The sequence below is a fragment of the Octopus bimaculoides genome, chromosome 1 (assembly GCF_001194135.2).
Source record: "Octopus bimaculoides isolate UCB-OBI-ISO-001 chromosome 1, ASM119413v2, whole genome shotgun sequence".
Taxonomy (NCBI): Eukaryota; Metazoa; Mollusca; class Cephalopoda; order Octopoda; family Octopodidae; genus Octopus; species Octopus bimaculoides.
Genome location: NC_068981.1, coordinates 101433609 through 101449289, shown reverse-complemented (window position 1 = coordinate 101449289; position 15681 = coordinate 101433609). Strand labels below are relative to the sequence as shown.

The 15681-nt window shown below is 36.8% G+C and overlaps 1 protein-coding gene across 1 annotated transcript in view; it reads right to left on the bottom strand.

Annotated features, from left to right (window-relative positions):
- Nucleotides 1-10298: 10298 nt before the first annotated feature.
- Nucleotides 10299-15681, bottom strand: part of LOC106874368 (thymidine kinase 2, mitochondrial) — a 24885-nt gene continuing 19502 nt past the window's right edge. The window contains exons 7-9 of the mRNA XM_014922080.2: nucleotides 13687-13766; nucleotides 12556-12633; nucleotides 10299-12339 (exon numbers count right to left, since the gene is read on the bottom strand). Of these exons, the coding sequence (XP_014777566.1) occupies nucleotides 12262-12339; nucleotides 12556-12633; nucleotides 13687-13766 (236 nt within the window). The 3' untranslated portion in view covers nucleotides 10299-12261. The remainder of the gene's footprint in view (nucleotides 12340-12555; nucleotides 12634-13686; nucleotides 13767-15681) is intronic.

Here is a 15681-nt window from a genome sequence, read left to right as displayed (position 1 = left end):
AACTGATAACAAGAGATAAATCATTGATGTCTGAGTTTGAACACAGATCCTTTGCATCAATTGCCTCACCCTTCAACCATCCAGTGCTATATTGATTTCTTTTATCAAGGCATGACTCTATAACTTGCCCTGGTGAGTCATATAGTCAACTGAACCAACCTTGTTATATTATTGATACTTGTTTCATCAACAGTTGAGAGAGATGTAAAACAAAGTCAAGTCTAGCAGAATTCAAACTCAGATTATAAATGAATGATGCTAAATACTCATTGAACATCACTCAATTGCTTAGTTGAACTTGATTGATGAAAGCTTAAGAAAACATGAAATTGTGATTGTTGAACTTCTGATCACATACTGCTGTTAACCTGTGAGGTCTTCTCAGAAATATCAAGTACATTTAATTTATTATTATTATTATCATCATCATCATCATCATCATCATCATCATCATCATCATTATTATTATTATTAAGGTGGCAAGCTGACAGAATTGTTAGCATGTTGGATGAAATGCTTAACAGCATTTCGTTTGTCTTTATGTTCTGGGTTCAAATTCTGAAGAGGTCAACTTTGTCTTTCATCCTTTCAGGGTCGATAAATTAAGTACCAGTGAAACACTGGGGTCAATGTAATCGACTAGTCTCCTCCCACCAAATTTCAGGCCTTGTGCCTACAGTAGAAAGGATTATTATTACTACTACTACTACTACTACTGCTGCTGCTGCTGCTGCTGCTGCTACTACTACTACTACTACTACTACTACTACTACTACTATTACTACTACTACCTGGGCAGTGATCTGGCAGAATTGTTAGCATGTTGGGCAAAATGCTTAGTGATATTTTGTCTGTCTTTACATTCTGAGTTTACCTTTCATCCTTTCAGGATCAATATAACAAGTACCAGTTAAGCACAAGGGTCAATATAATCAACTTACCACCTACCCCGAAATTGCTGGCCTTGTGCCACAATTTGAAACCATCATCATCATTATTATTATTATTATTATTATTATTATTATTATTATTATTATCATTATTAATATTAATTCTGGTTCTAAGGCAGTGACAGACTCATTACTAAATCATACAAAATGCTTTGTGGCATTTATTCCAGCTCTTTACATTTTAATTCTGCTGAGGCTGACTGTTTTTCATCCTTTCAAAATTGATAAAATAAATACCACTTGAATGCTGGAGTTGATGTAATTGACTTGCTCCTCTGCACCTAAAATTGCTGGCTTTGTGCTAAACTTAAAAAGAATTACTATTTCTGGCTCTAAGGTGATGAGCTAGCAAAATTGTTAGCACATCAGATGAAATGCTTAACAGTAGTTCTTCATGGTCTGAGTTCAAATACTGCTGAGGTCAACTTTACTTTACACTATTTCAAGCTTGTTAAAATTACCATAAAAACCCATGTAATTTACGCACATTTTTCGCAAAAATAAAAATGAGCTTTAGTGGGTGCATAAATTGCATGAGTAGATTGTTTCCAGATTTTGTTTTTGAAATTTTTTTTTTGTTGAAAAAAGAAGTACATAACATAAACATTTGTACCGGAAGTTGACTCATTTAATGTCAGAATAGGTTTTTTCAGAAAAAATAATGGCTTAAATAAAATGAAGTTGACTTTTATTTATGCTGGACAGTATAATGCTTGCTTTCTCTGTATAAATTTCCTAAAACTGTTAAATAGTTAGCTTAGTTTTGAAGTCTGACATTCATGCTGGTAAACATGGTCCGGGCCATATTTTACATTGTTTGGAGTTTCTACCTATCACAATGGAGAACTATTGACATACATAGTGATATGGATATTCCTGACTGAAAAAAAATGTAATGATATGGATAATCATGATTGTATGTTTTTATTTTTGTCTGTTTATTACTAAGCACAGTTTTAAATTTGTTGTACTGTTTACGCCAATTTCGAATATTGGCTATTAACATTAAAATACCTTCTGGCAGCTCTATTGTTATGTTCAAATGCATATTCAACATATTTAATTTCTTCTTTGAAGTAAACGATTCATAAGTCCTGCCCACACTGATAATAATGGTAATGAGAAATTTTTGAGTTTGCTTAACATTTTATAAGTGTGAAAGGGATTAAAATTTCGATACTCTGTATCAAAGGTTCCAACAAGAATAGGCAGAAAAGAATTCTGTTTACATAATCAGTTTGATAGGTCACCTTCCTCTGTCAGTTGAATAAAGTGTCATCCAAGCTGATGTTTATTGGTAATTAGACTTAATTTGCAATACCTGTGCATATTTATCAGCTTTGTTTTTGTTAGTAATTCTTATCAACAACTTTTCTTGTGGTTGTAATTTGAGAAGACATACAGCAATATGCTAAAGATCAGACATAATCTTTTGTGGGCAAGAAATGTAAAATAAACTTTATTATAAACAACCCAAACACTTTGTAATTTAATAGCTTTCAATGTGATACCTGTTAAACAGAAATTACTTTTATTTAATGAAAATTTAATAAAATCTAATCATAAGTAAGTGAAATTATGCTAAATACAACTAAATTGAAAACCTTTTTCTCCTGACTATATTGGCAATTCTGAAAACTTTTGGGTGTGAATTTTACATAAATAGTTTTTTTTAACAAATTTTATCCTGAAAATCACCTGTGTAAATTACACAAGTGCGCAAATTACATGGGTTTTTACATTAAGTACCAGTCACGTACTAGAGTTAATGCAATTGACTAACCTCCTTCACTTAAAACTGCTGGCCTTGCACCAAAACTTGAAACCATCATTATTTCTGGCTCTTTAAATTTTGAGTTCAAGTCCCACAGAGGTCAACATTACCTTCATTCTTTTGAGATTGACAAAATTAATGTACCAGTTATGTACTGGAGTTGATGTAATGTAACAGTAAATTAATGTACTTGGCGAAATGCTTAGTGACATTTCATCTGTTTTTATGTTCTGAGTTCAAATTCTGGCAAGGTCAACTTTGCTTTTCATCTTTTTGGGATCAATAAATTAAGTACCAGTGAAACACTGGGGTTGATGTAATTGACTAGTCCCCTCCCCAACAATTTCAGGCTTTATGCTTTTAGCAGAAAAGATTATTATAACTATTATTATTCATGTCTACAGATGTGGGTTTGAGTCCCATGGGCAACCTTCAACTATTACTGTCCAAAAAGTAGAAAGGATTATTATTATTATTAATATTAATAATATGGTTAAAGCAATGAGCTTGCAGAATCATTACTGAGCCAAACAAAATGCTTAGCAGCATTTCGTCTGACCTTACATTCTGAGTTCAAATTCCACCGAGGTCGATTTTGCCTTTCATCCTTTTGGAGTCGATAAATTAAGTACCAGTTGCGTACTGGGGTTGATCTACTTGACTAGACCCTCCCCCAAAATTTCGGGCCTTGTGCCTAGAATAGAAATGAAAATAAGTACCAGTTGAACACTGGAGTTGATGTAATCAACTTACTCCCTCACCCAAAATTACTGGCCTTGTGCCAAGATTTGAAACTAATATTAATAAGGTGGTGAGCTGGCAGAATTGTTAGCATGCTGGACAAAATGCTCAGCATTGTTTCTTCCAGGAGAGGAGTGTCTGCAGGAACTCCTCTCCTGTTAATAAGTACATTTAGCAAAAATTCTGTCAGATGACATGAGTATAAACAAATGTATTGAAACAAATCTGGAAATCAATCAGTTTAGTTACCTAGAGCTTCTGAATATACAATGTTTTGAGCGTATCCTTTAATTGGTGAATAAATGAAAAGATTTGGGGGACTTCCAACTCGTAAACATCCTACATATAATTGCTCACGAGAGAAGCAAGGTGAAATCCAACAACCTTGAGAGACTGTCTTTGAGATTTATTCACATAGTGAAGCTTAGTTTCACTGGAAACTGGAACCGTTTAAATTCAAAGGGGAGTTCATATGGGATTAACGGGATCCATAGAATGAAGACATCCTTAACCTTATAGTTCCCAGTCATAATTGTTGCCTCTAGGATATGGGATCGCATCGCTTTCGCCACCAGTCTAGTGCCATTGCACAAATGAGGTGGATCCAGATTCCTGAGCAGCATGATTTGGGCCCCCTTTTTAAGTGTTAAGTGGTGAGGTGGCATCCCAGTTGGCTGTAGAGAGTTCAGGAACTCAGTTGGAAGAACTACAGCCTGATCCTGATCAATGACAGTGTCAAAGGATTTGAAAGACTGTTCTTGTCCTGGCAACAGCTGCAAGAGATCCCAGTTGATTTTGTTGACAGCATCATTGTGTGGAGCTAATATGGCTCACTCACAGAGCTATTGACTGTTGCTAAAGTTTTGTGCAATGTTTGAGAGCACATGCATTATGATATCATTGACAGTTGGTACCATCTCACCACAGGGTAGCCAGTGTTGCTGCATTTAGTTGACATGCAGTAGTTGCCCATTCCCTGTCTTCAGAAGCTAGCAGCTCAGCAGTTTGATGACCAAATAATTGGGCCCTTATGTTAACTGTTAGGTGCAGTTTAGTCATTTGCCTCTACAGATAGGACTGCTTGAGACAGGCTTTTTGTTCATCTATTTTTGTACCTTTTGGGATCACAGGAAGGGTTTGTCTGAAATCCCCAGCCAAAACTACAATGACCCCACCCATGAGAATGTCCTTTCCTCTCAAATCTCTTAGGCTACGGTCAACAACCTCAAGTGCTCCACGGTGAGACTTGGTGCATTCATCCCAGACAATCAAGTGCATCTGCTGCAAGACCATGGCCTTTGTTGATGTCTTAGAAATGTTGAAAATTGGAGTCTGTGTCCTAACTAAATTCAAGGGAACCTTGAAAGTAGAATGAGCTGTTTGTCCATCTGTCAAGAGAGTAGCTGCTATTCCAGAAGACACTACCATCAAAGCAATACACCCATCTAGATGGACTTTTGCGGACAAAAGGTTGATCAAAAACGTCTTGCCAGTACCCCTAGGAGCATCCAAAATGAACAGGCCACTCTTTTCCTCCTGAGTCATTGGAATGATGCAATTGTAAGCTGTACGCTGTTCAGTCAAAAGCTTTGGCTCATTCATGTTATAGGGTGTCTCTCTTAAAATTTCCTGGTCTTTTCTGAGCTGTTCTCTTATTGGATCTGGCAAGCCATACTCCTGCAAAAAGTTTTCCTCCAAGCTGAAAAACTTTGTCTTCAGGGAGAAGTAGAGCCTCATTCTTGATGTTCTCAGTCAGCTGGATTTCAAGACCTTGATTTTTGCCTCTGCAATCTTTTAACAATGTCTTCACAGAAGGATTCCTGATGATTCTCCCACAGCTGGTGATAACTAGAAATGCTGCAAGCCTGAAGCATAATGGTGAAGAGATTTCACAACTGAAATGCAGAACAGGAAACAACTGCCTCACCCAGAGTCACATTCCAATGGCTGTTTTCTCACACACACATTCACATAACTATATATCTTACACAAATAGAAAGCTGGAAAAGAATATACAAAAATGAAAGTAACTTTAGAAATTCCTTTTTATCTGAAATCGTCACAACTGTAATGATGTATACATACGTGTGTATGTGTAAATAGCTGGTTACTTAGTTACTACATTAACACTGACAAAGTGAAAGTGTTAATAAGTCAAGTTGTGCCAAGAATAATCACAAGGGATTTAAAGGTGAAATATCAAGTGTTAATAAGGTGACTTGTTCCAAAAATGTCCAAAATATGTATTGAAAAATCAATGTACAATATACAGTACCTCATTCAATTTATTGAGAAAAAGGTGTCTATCTCCATACGAAATTTTTTTCTCACATGAAAGTATCTTAAGAAATTTTTTTTTTTTTTATCAGAAATCGTCACACCTATAATTATGTATACATACATGTGTGTGTAAATAGCTGGTTATTTAGTTACTACGTGAGGACATCAAACACATGAAACTTAGTTACTAGGTCAGGATGCCAAACACAGGAAGTTGACATTGACAGAACAATTTTCAGAAGTGAATCTTTATATATAAAGCAATATTATTTATTTTTAATCAAAAAATAAATGAAGACCATATTACTCGTTCCAAGGTCAAATTATTCATGTGCCCCAAGTTTGAGTGTGCATAGAGGACACACACACACACACAGACAACGTATCTAATATATATATATATATTGTGGTGGCACAAGCAGTCAGTGCCATATTGGGTGAGATTGCGCGCAGCCATTGCCATCTCTGAGACTAGAGCGAGACCTCATCTGTATCCATTTGGCATGTGCCACCTCACAACGAGGCTCGCGATGGCAAACTATATAAAAGGAAGAAACCACGAGGTTCAATCTCTTTTTCCCGCGACTGCTCGCAGAGCACACTTCATTGGCCGGGCGTCTAGGCTAATCCGCTTGTCACATCTCCTGAGGCAATGAGCCCGCATAACGGAGAACGACGAATTCACACCGCATGAGATGGCTGCAAAGAGCAACATACCACACCTTTGTATATATTGTAAATAAAACTAATGGAGAACCTGCATTTTGCCTAATACTTCTTTACGTGACTGCTGGAGCCTTAAGCAACATGAAGAATAAGAATTTAATGGGAGAAAGGTGATATTCAACCGATATTGAGAACCTTGCCTCTCATTATAAATGGTGACCCAATGAGTGAAGGAACTCCGGCAGCCGTAAGAAGCTACAGTACCAGAAGACTCCACTTCCAGCCACCGTTCCATTTTGTAGCCACATTTGAATTGCCCCACGTGGAAACAGGACTTTACTAGCCGTGCGCAATTTTCTGGCGATTTTTCAACTGACAAGAAGAGACAGAAAAAAAGCACACATACAATCAGAGAGAAAAAACAAAAACAAACCTTGATGGTACAACACACATACATTCAGTGTTTTTGGCATTTTGTTTTGTTTTCTATCAGCACAAAAAAAAAAAAAGGTTTGGCGACAAAATTTTTTTTGTTTGTGCATACAGTACACAATTCCATAAATTTTGCTCAGGAAATTTTTTTTTTTTCTCACACACATGCTGCTATTTCCAACAACACTCTTGTTGGTTTTTTTGGTCCTTTTTTTCTTTTCCTCCTCTGACAGAAAATGAGTTTACCTAATCTTCCTTCTTTCACTGGTGACATCACACTGTGGTTCGCACAGTTGGAGGCATGCTTTGCGGCACATGCTGTGCCTTCCCAGCGACAGCTAAATCGTCTCCTTTGTAGCATTCCTGCACCACTTGCTACTTCCGTTAGAGATCTCATCACAGATCCTTGCCTGGATGTGATGTACAAGGTGGTCAAATCTGAGGTTCTCCGGTGGAACACTAAATTCATGGAGTCTAAGTTTAAACAACTTATGCAGGATGAGGAGCTCGGAGACAGGACACAGTCATTTTTACAGCATCTCCACGAGCTCAGTGACACAACTGAGGACAACTCGCTCTTACGGAAGCTTTTCTTCTCCTGGCTACTTCCCAGTGTGCAAACCATTTTAGCCACAACGGTTGATATCAACCCCGTAGATCAACTATCTACCATGACTGGTAAAATTTTAGAGTTCGCTATCCATCCAGCACCTCACCATGTCTGCTCTTGCTCAGAGGTCTCTTCTGCTGCATCTTCCTCAACACATGATGAGATTGTGGAGAAACTTGACTCCTTAACATTCCAAATGGACACATTTTGGTGAGGGCACTCCAATTCTTCGCGGCCGTCACAGTTGAAGCCAGTCTCGTTCATGCTCAACCAATTCTTTTTCCTCTAGTCCCGGTCTTTGTTGGTACCACGCCAGGTATCAGCATAAAGCCCGCAAAAGCATTCAGCCTTGTTCTTTCCAATTGTTGGAAAATGCCCAGTGGAGGGTTTGAGCACATCAAACACTTCTGACGAATTATCCTCAAATCATGCATTTTTTGTAAAGGATTGTGTGTCTGGAAAAGCATTTATGGTTGACACAGGTTCTAGTTGCTCTATTTGGCCTTTGCATCTTGCTACAGACAAGCCAAAGCGTTCAGAGATCACTTTGCATGTGATCAATTGGTCTCCCATTGCAACTTACGGTCAAGTTTCCTTACATATTGACATTAATCTTCGCCAGGATTTTAGGTGGATTTTTGTCATAGCTGATCTCCTACAACCTATTCTGGGTGCGAATTTTTTTAACAATTTTAACCTATTGGTAGATGTCAGGCGACAGAGACTCATCGACGGTTCTACGTCTTTGTCTACACCTGCAAAGGCCACTACCAATGCTGTTCTCAGTCCTTCATTTTTTGTTGCCACTGCTGATGATGCATTTCATTCACACTTAGCGTCTTTCCTAGAGCTGGTGGATCAGTGATTCCAAATGACAAAACCTACTCACTTGACCCTCCACTATATTACGACCACTGGGCCACCTGTCTTTTCACGCCCGCAGCGACTTGCTCCTGACCATCTTACGAAGGCTAGGTCCGAGTTTGAGCACATGCTCCAGCTTGGCCTTATTCATCCCTCCACCAGCTCCTGGGCATCTCCCCTTCATTTGTCACGAAAAGGGGATTCTGATTTTCACCCGGTGGGGGATTACAGACGTTTGAATGCGGTCACTATTCCCGATCGCTACCCTATAAGAAATCTCCAGGACTTCTCCTCTAATTTGCTTGATTGTACCATTTTTTCTAAGGTCGACCTCATTCATGCTTATCATCAAATACCAGTCAATCCTGAAGATGTACCAAAAACTGCCATCACTACTCCTTTTGGCAGCTTCGAATTCCTTTTTATGAGTTTCGGTTTGCGGAACGCCATGAGTACGTTCCAACACTTTATCGATGAAGTTGTCCGTGGACTTGAATTTGTGTTCGCTTACGTTGATGACATACTCATTGCAAGCGACACGCGTGAGAATCACCTCCAACACTTAAATCAACTCTTTCAGCATCTTCGCGCCTACAGTGTGCGAATCAACCCCAATAAGTGTGTTTTCAGGCAGTCCTCTCTGGAATTTCTGGAGCATTATATCGATCCAAATGGTATCAGACCTCTCTCTTCCAAAGTCAATGCAATTCAGCACATCGCACCCCCCACTTCATTATGCCAACTTCGCCACTTTTTGGGAGTAGTCAACTTCTATAGACGCTTCATTTGTGACTGTGCAGACAAGTTACTTTCCTTGACTCAGCTATTGAAAGCAAATACAAAAAAGAATTCTGTTATCACTTTATCTGCCGGGCCTTATCTTTTGAGTCAATCAAGAAAGAAATAGCTTGTTTCTTTGCTTGTACATCTGGTTCCTGATGCTCCTCTCTCTTTAACCATTGATGCATTGGATCCTGCAGTTGGTGCTGTTTTGCAGCACACTATAGACAATCAGACTAAACCTTTGGCGTTTTTTTCTCACCAATTAAAGCCAGCCGAATGTCAGTACAGTACTTTTGATCGCGAGCTCTTGGTGATCTGTACAGCCCCTCCCTTATGAAAGGACTGACTTTGGAGTGTATCTGGCTCCATTGAGGGTAGACTCGTAAATTGACATCAAAATCCAGTCAGTTATGGTTTGGGTGGCTGTGACAGCCACTGGAAGGTCTCCTCTCCTTTTTGTGCACTCTCAGGTATTAAAATTAACATCCAACAATGCATTAGTGACATTCTAGAAGTTAAACTGCTTCTATGGGCGAGTGTTTTTCTGGGTTCAGAAAAAACATTCTATCGTTCATAGGCAAGGATGTATGGCCCTCAAGAAGTCCTGCTCTCAACCTGTTGAATTTTTCTGTTTGGTCCATTTTGGAGACAAGGGTCTCAAGCACTCATGCTTTCACTCAACACTCTAAAGGTAAAACTGTACCAGGAATGGGCTTTGATTCTACAAGAACAATTGCATGCTGCATGTGAAGCATTCACACTAGACTTAAGGCTGTGATTTGAAACAGAGGTGGTCATATAGAATAAATGTGGTAGTGTCATAATTGTATTCCTTTATCATTGCATTGCAATGCCCAGACCTGAAATATAACTATTTTGCTTTGGCAAAACTGAAAAAAGTTGGTTGCCTTAATTTTGGGACACTCTGTATATATATATATGTGTGTGTGGGAGTGTAGTCAGAGATTGAAAATGTGAGCATAATCCAAGAGTTTTTTTAAATTTTTATTCCTGTCTCTTTTTACTCTTTTCTTTTCTTCTTTCTTCTCTCCTCTGTCTCTCCCTGAATTTTCCTCTACTACTTATTTTACTAACCTGGAAAGGGTGAAAGGCAAAGTCTATAAGTTTATCTATCTTGCTGGTATTTGAACTCAGAAAAAATAATTTCAGTATTTAAGAAAAAGAAAACAAAGACAAATTTTATGAGCTGAAGTATCTTTTATATGATCAGTCAACTTGGTAGAAATAACAGCCAAAAATCTCTTTCAAATACACTTTGATGTCTCAAAAGAAAAATAAATACGAGAAAAAACATTTGGTAATGTGGTTCTGGATATGCAGAAAGATGAACTGGAAGGCATTTGATTATAGATCTGCTTGATTTGGAGCTAAGCAGCAACAATTGCAATCTTCCAACACGTTTAACGTTTGCCTTCCATGCTGGCATGGGTGGGACAAATTATTATTATTTACAAATGGCATGGGTGAGTGAATAGAAATGTCAAACTGTTACTTCCTGAGTAGGAGCTGATATCAATGAAACACAGCATGGTTAAGTGGTTAAGAAGTTCACTTCACACTCATGAGGTTATGGGTTTGATCCCACTATGTTATAATCTAGGGTAAATGTCTTTTACCAAAGTCTTGAGGTGACCCAAGCCGTGTGAGTGAAATTGGGCAGATAGAAACTGTGTGGATTGTACCAGTAATTTAACATGGTTCAACATTGTCACAGTCAACTGAGAATTATGTCAAGAGTATATGTATCTGTGGAATACTCAGCCACTTAAATGCTAAATCAATGAGTAGGCCATTCTGTTGGTCAAACAACTACATGCTAATTGTTGAAACTAATGGAGAATTATTACTTGATGTCAACTGTACAAGTTTCACCGTCTTTGGGTAGGGTACTTAATTTGCTTCAGATTTTGTAGGGAGGAATTCTAGTCAGGAGAGGAACTCCAAACTGGATAAAAAATATACTCCGTATATTATCAGCAATCAACATCTGTTTTCCATGCTGGCATGGGTTGGAGGGTTTGACAAGAGCTGATAAGGCTGGAAGCTGCACCAGGCTCCCTTCCTAATGCCAACTACTTTACAGAGTGTACTGGGAGCTTTTTATGTAGCACCAGCACACACACGAGTGTATGTGTGTGTGTGTAAATCTCAATTTTCTATCTTTCTGATTTTTTAGTAAATTGAATAAATTAAATAAGGTACTGCAAGATGAACAAAAGATTTTCATCAGCAAACTGTTTTTAAAATGCTTTGAGAAATAACCACTCTCACTTCACACATTTCAATAAATATGATTCATCACAAAATGTCTTACAATCAATCTCAGAACACCTCTCCAGCTCAAAGAATATCTAAGCAACAAATTCATTGATCTGAAGCAAATGAGCTTCCTTTCTTGGATTTCTCAACCCTTTCTCTTTAACTGACAAAATAATGACTGCCTGGCTAAAATGGAGTTTGACTAGATTGACAAGCTAATGGACATACCAAATGATGACAGGATGAAACTGATCCTTGCTTTAAAACAACACTTCATGTGGATGGAACCCTAAAATGATGCCAAGTATAACAAATGAGCTACAGAGGCCCAGTAAATATTTTTACCCTTTCCAGTGACGTAACTTAGTTAGATGTGTCTTTAATGCTGTAATGGATACATTGACTAAAGAAGGAGGATGTCTAAACATTTGTTAATCACGGAGATCTTTGAGCAAAACTAACTGGATTTGTTCCATGATTTTCTAGTTTAGTTATTCTGTGTGCAGACAAAAGTGGGCATCAAATTAAATGGAAGTTTTGTGCTGCAAGAATTTCAGTACTTCAATATTTTTTTCTTTGGGTGATAAAAATGCACTTTGGACCTGGCACGTAAAAGCACCCATTACTCTCTCAGAGTGGTTGGTGTTAGGAAGGGCATCCAGCCATAGAAACCATGCCATAATCTCATAATCACTTGAATGCCATAATCTCATTTTATAACCACTATTTTGTCCACTAAATTCAAACAGACACGAAACAAACATAAACATACTCCACTACATTGATCCCAAATCCTCTGCTGGATTGCTGTATAAATCTAGCACATCTGACATAGAAATTGAGTGTTAAAAGTTACGGCAGTAGATTTATATGTCTTTCATTTACAGACATAAGATCTTATTTCGAGAATTTTCAAAAACTTCCAACATGCTTTTTAGATCTTGTTCAGCATCCAAAACCTGGAAAAAAAAACAAAAAAGAAAAAGAAGAAGCATTTGTATTAACTGAAATGTAAAGAAAGTGTATACAATAGGAAAAAACAATATAAACAGGTGTCTGAGTGTATGCATATATAAATGTGATTGTGGTAACCCAGTATGACTGCAATCTAATATACGTGAAAAAATGTAAAAACAATTTACAGGCTTACGCATGCACACACACAACATACGTACCAGGACTTCTGTATGTTTTCCATAACAACCATCTATGAGCCACTCTTCTTGTCGTTCATGTAAAGATTGGAGATATTCCTGGAAATGAATTTATAAATAAAAGATAAAGACACAAAAGTAAAAATATAAAGATGTTAGATATGCATTGCAGAAACAGAATAGTCACAAATAAAAGATTCTTCAGATTAATTTTTCAGGGAACTACTAAAAAGGTTACCTTTTTTCACCTGGTTTTCCCCCAAAGTTTGGAAAGCTTAAATTAATTTGTATGACTATCCCTTTCTGTAATGGAAAATGGTCTTAAGTTTTGACTAAAGAGTTGGTTGCTTAACCTGCAACAATTATCAACCAAATATATAGCTGCCTTTTATCCCCTCTTTTACTCTTTTCTAACAAGTTGTAGTGCAACTGAGCACTGTATACAATAAGTTCATTATTGTTATTAATACTATTAACTTAATTGTCAATTATATTTACTATTAAGGTGATGAGCTGGCAGAATCATTAGCATGCCAGGCAAAATGCTTAGCAGTATTTCATCTGTCTTTATGTTCTGAGTTCAAATTCTGCCAAGGTTGATTTTGCCTTTCACCATTACGGGGTCAATAAAATGAGTATCAGTTGAGTATTGAGATTGATAGTAATCAATTTACCCCCTCCTCCAAAACTGCTGGCCTTGTGCTACAATTTGAAATCAATTATCTTTACTATTCCATTGACCTGTACTTCAATTACTGGGCCAGTCAAACAGTATATATGCTGGTTCAGGTGACATTACACATAGGAGAATAACTAAAAAGATAATATCCTTGGTATGGACAATAAAATAAAATTTAAAAATCTACTCCTGGGAATGAATAAAGGGTTCAGTTGAAAATTTTGGGAACATTACTAAATTATCAAACACTTAAAAGTGGCTGGGACATATAATGGCTAAAAAAACTGTGACTGACTTATAACAACCAAGATGAGAACACTACTCCAAATATGTCAATGTGTAAGACTAGAATCATCTTCTGCTAATATTAGTGAAACAGATAGAGATTTTAAAGTGCCAGTTGGCCTATCACTCAGAATCAGTGACACAAATAATAACAAATGAAAACATATTACTGAAATAAAATTACAAACCAAAGTTATATTTAGTTCCTCTTTTCTGTTTCGTTTCTTAATTCTTTCAAGTGCTGTTTCTGGATGGCATCTAAGATAAACTGGAATAGCAAAAATGTTTGATAAAATTAAATGTTAAATATTGTAATAAACCAAAATTCTATGCAGAGTTTTTTTGAAACTATTCTTACTACATTAACTTTGGTAACACTCACTTTACTACAGGTCAGAGTTAGTTCGCTGCAAACTAAAATATTGCAATACTGTGCCTTCAAACCTGTTTTTCAATACAAAGGGGAAATGGCAAGATTGCAGGATTTGATAAAAAAAAAAAAAGAAAAAAAAAAACAGCAGAGTAATGGACCAAATATCTTTATAACTCTAAGTTTTGATTTCGATATCCAACTGAGGTCAACTTTGGTTTTTTACTCCTCTTATCACACAAGGTAAAATCAATATTGGTTGATGCAATCAACAGTAACAAAGTATCTTTAACAATTAACATGTAGATAAAGTAGAGCTCTAACCAAAACACTTTTGAGCATCTATTTTGCAGTTCTTCATTTGAGATGATTTGATTCCATCTTTCATTTCTCCAATGTCAACTACTTATCATGTACTGGAGTGGAATCAACCAATACACCCACCCACCCATCAAATATGTGGCCTTGTCTCCAACTAAGAAATTATTATTAATTTCTCCATATGAAAGGAGGAAGAGGAAGAGGTCGTCATCGTCGCTGCCGCTGTTGTTGTCGTCATTTAATATTCACTTTTACATGCCTTCATGGGTCAAGCAGAGTATATTTGAGGCAGATTTTCTACAGCTGGATACCCTTCCTATTACCAACCCTCACCTGTTTCCAAGCAAGCAATATTTCCCCATGGCCAGATATATATTTTGCAGAACATTGGGAAAGAATGACACTGCTTGTATGACAGTGACACTCATTTACAACAACTATCACACAATGTTAAGACAAGGATACATGTACACGCATGCAATCAAATTATTCTATATATATATATATAAGTAACCAGGATGTCCAAATATCAATACATTACAGCCATTTCGAGCGGCTTCATTTAATTGATCAATGAAAACATTACATCAATTTGAAAGAAACTGCTCTCCTCAGTTGTAGATGACCATATAGATTTCCAACATAAAGGATAAACCATTTTTAACAAATTTATATCAACACTAAAAACCAAAATAATTACATTGCTTCCTTATGTTATATTTGTGGCAGAATCTGCCACCTACTGGATATAGCAAAGATATATATCTAAATATCAATAAAGGAGATGTAAACCACAATGGAAAGCAACAAGTACGGCCAAACTGTGATAGTAGAAATGATTATGATATAGCTATAATGGTAACACTGTCAGAAAATGAAGTCAGAACTGCCATATATATAAATAAATATAAATGCTCATGCAGACAGAAATCAATACCCACTGATGAACCTCTGAAAAACTCTCAAGATGCCTACATGCTTTTGCACAATGCAGCGGGAATGAATTTGAGTAACTGTTAACATAATTTACTTTAAGGTATGGATGTGTTAAGTTTAGCTTTAACATCCCCATTCTTATAAACATTGAGTAGTTATTTAATTTGCTCTGTGAATGTGTGTGCATCAAACCACACATGTGTGTATGCTTTCATCTTCGTGAGCCATGCAGCTTGCGCAAGGGCATCCGTTAACGGTTATTTTTAATACTTTTCTCACTGCATTGCATATTCATTTCTTTTTTGCATCTGTTATTTTATTTTTGATCTTCTATATAAATAAAGATATATCTTTTGTTTTGCTGCTTTTCTTTATATGAAATGAGAAGATACATTGCCGAACTGTTATTTTAATGAGTTATATCTATTTATCATCTGAAGAGATACATCTGCACTGTTGGATGCTCCTGAACTAGTTGTTAAGTATCCTACCCATGAGGGATCAATGCTAGATGTGTTGAAACAATTGTTGCGATTAATAAAAATTCTCGTATCTT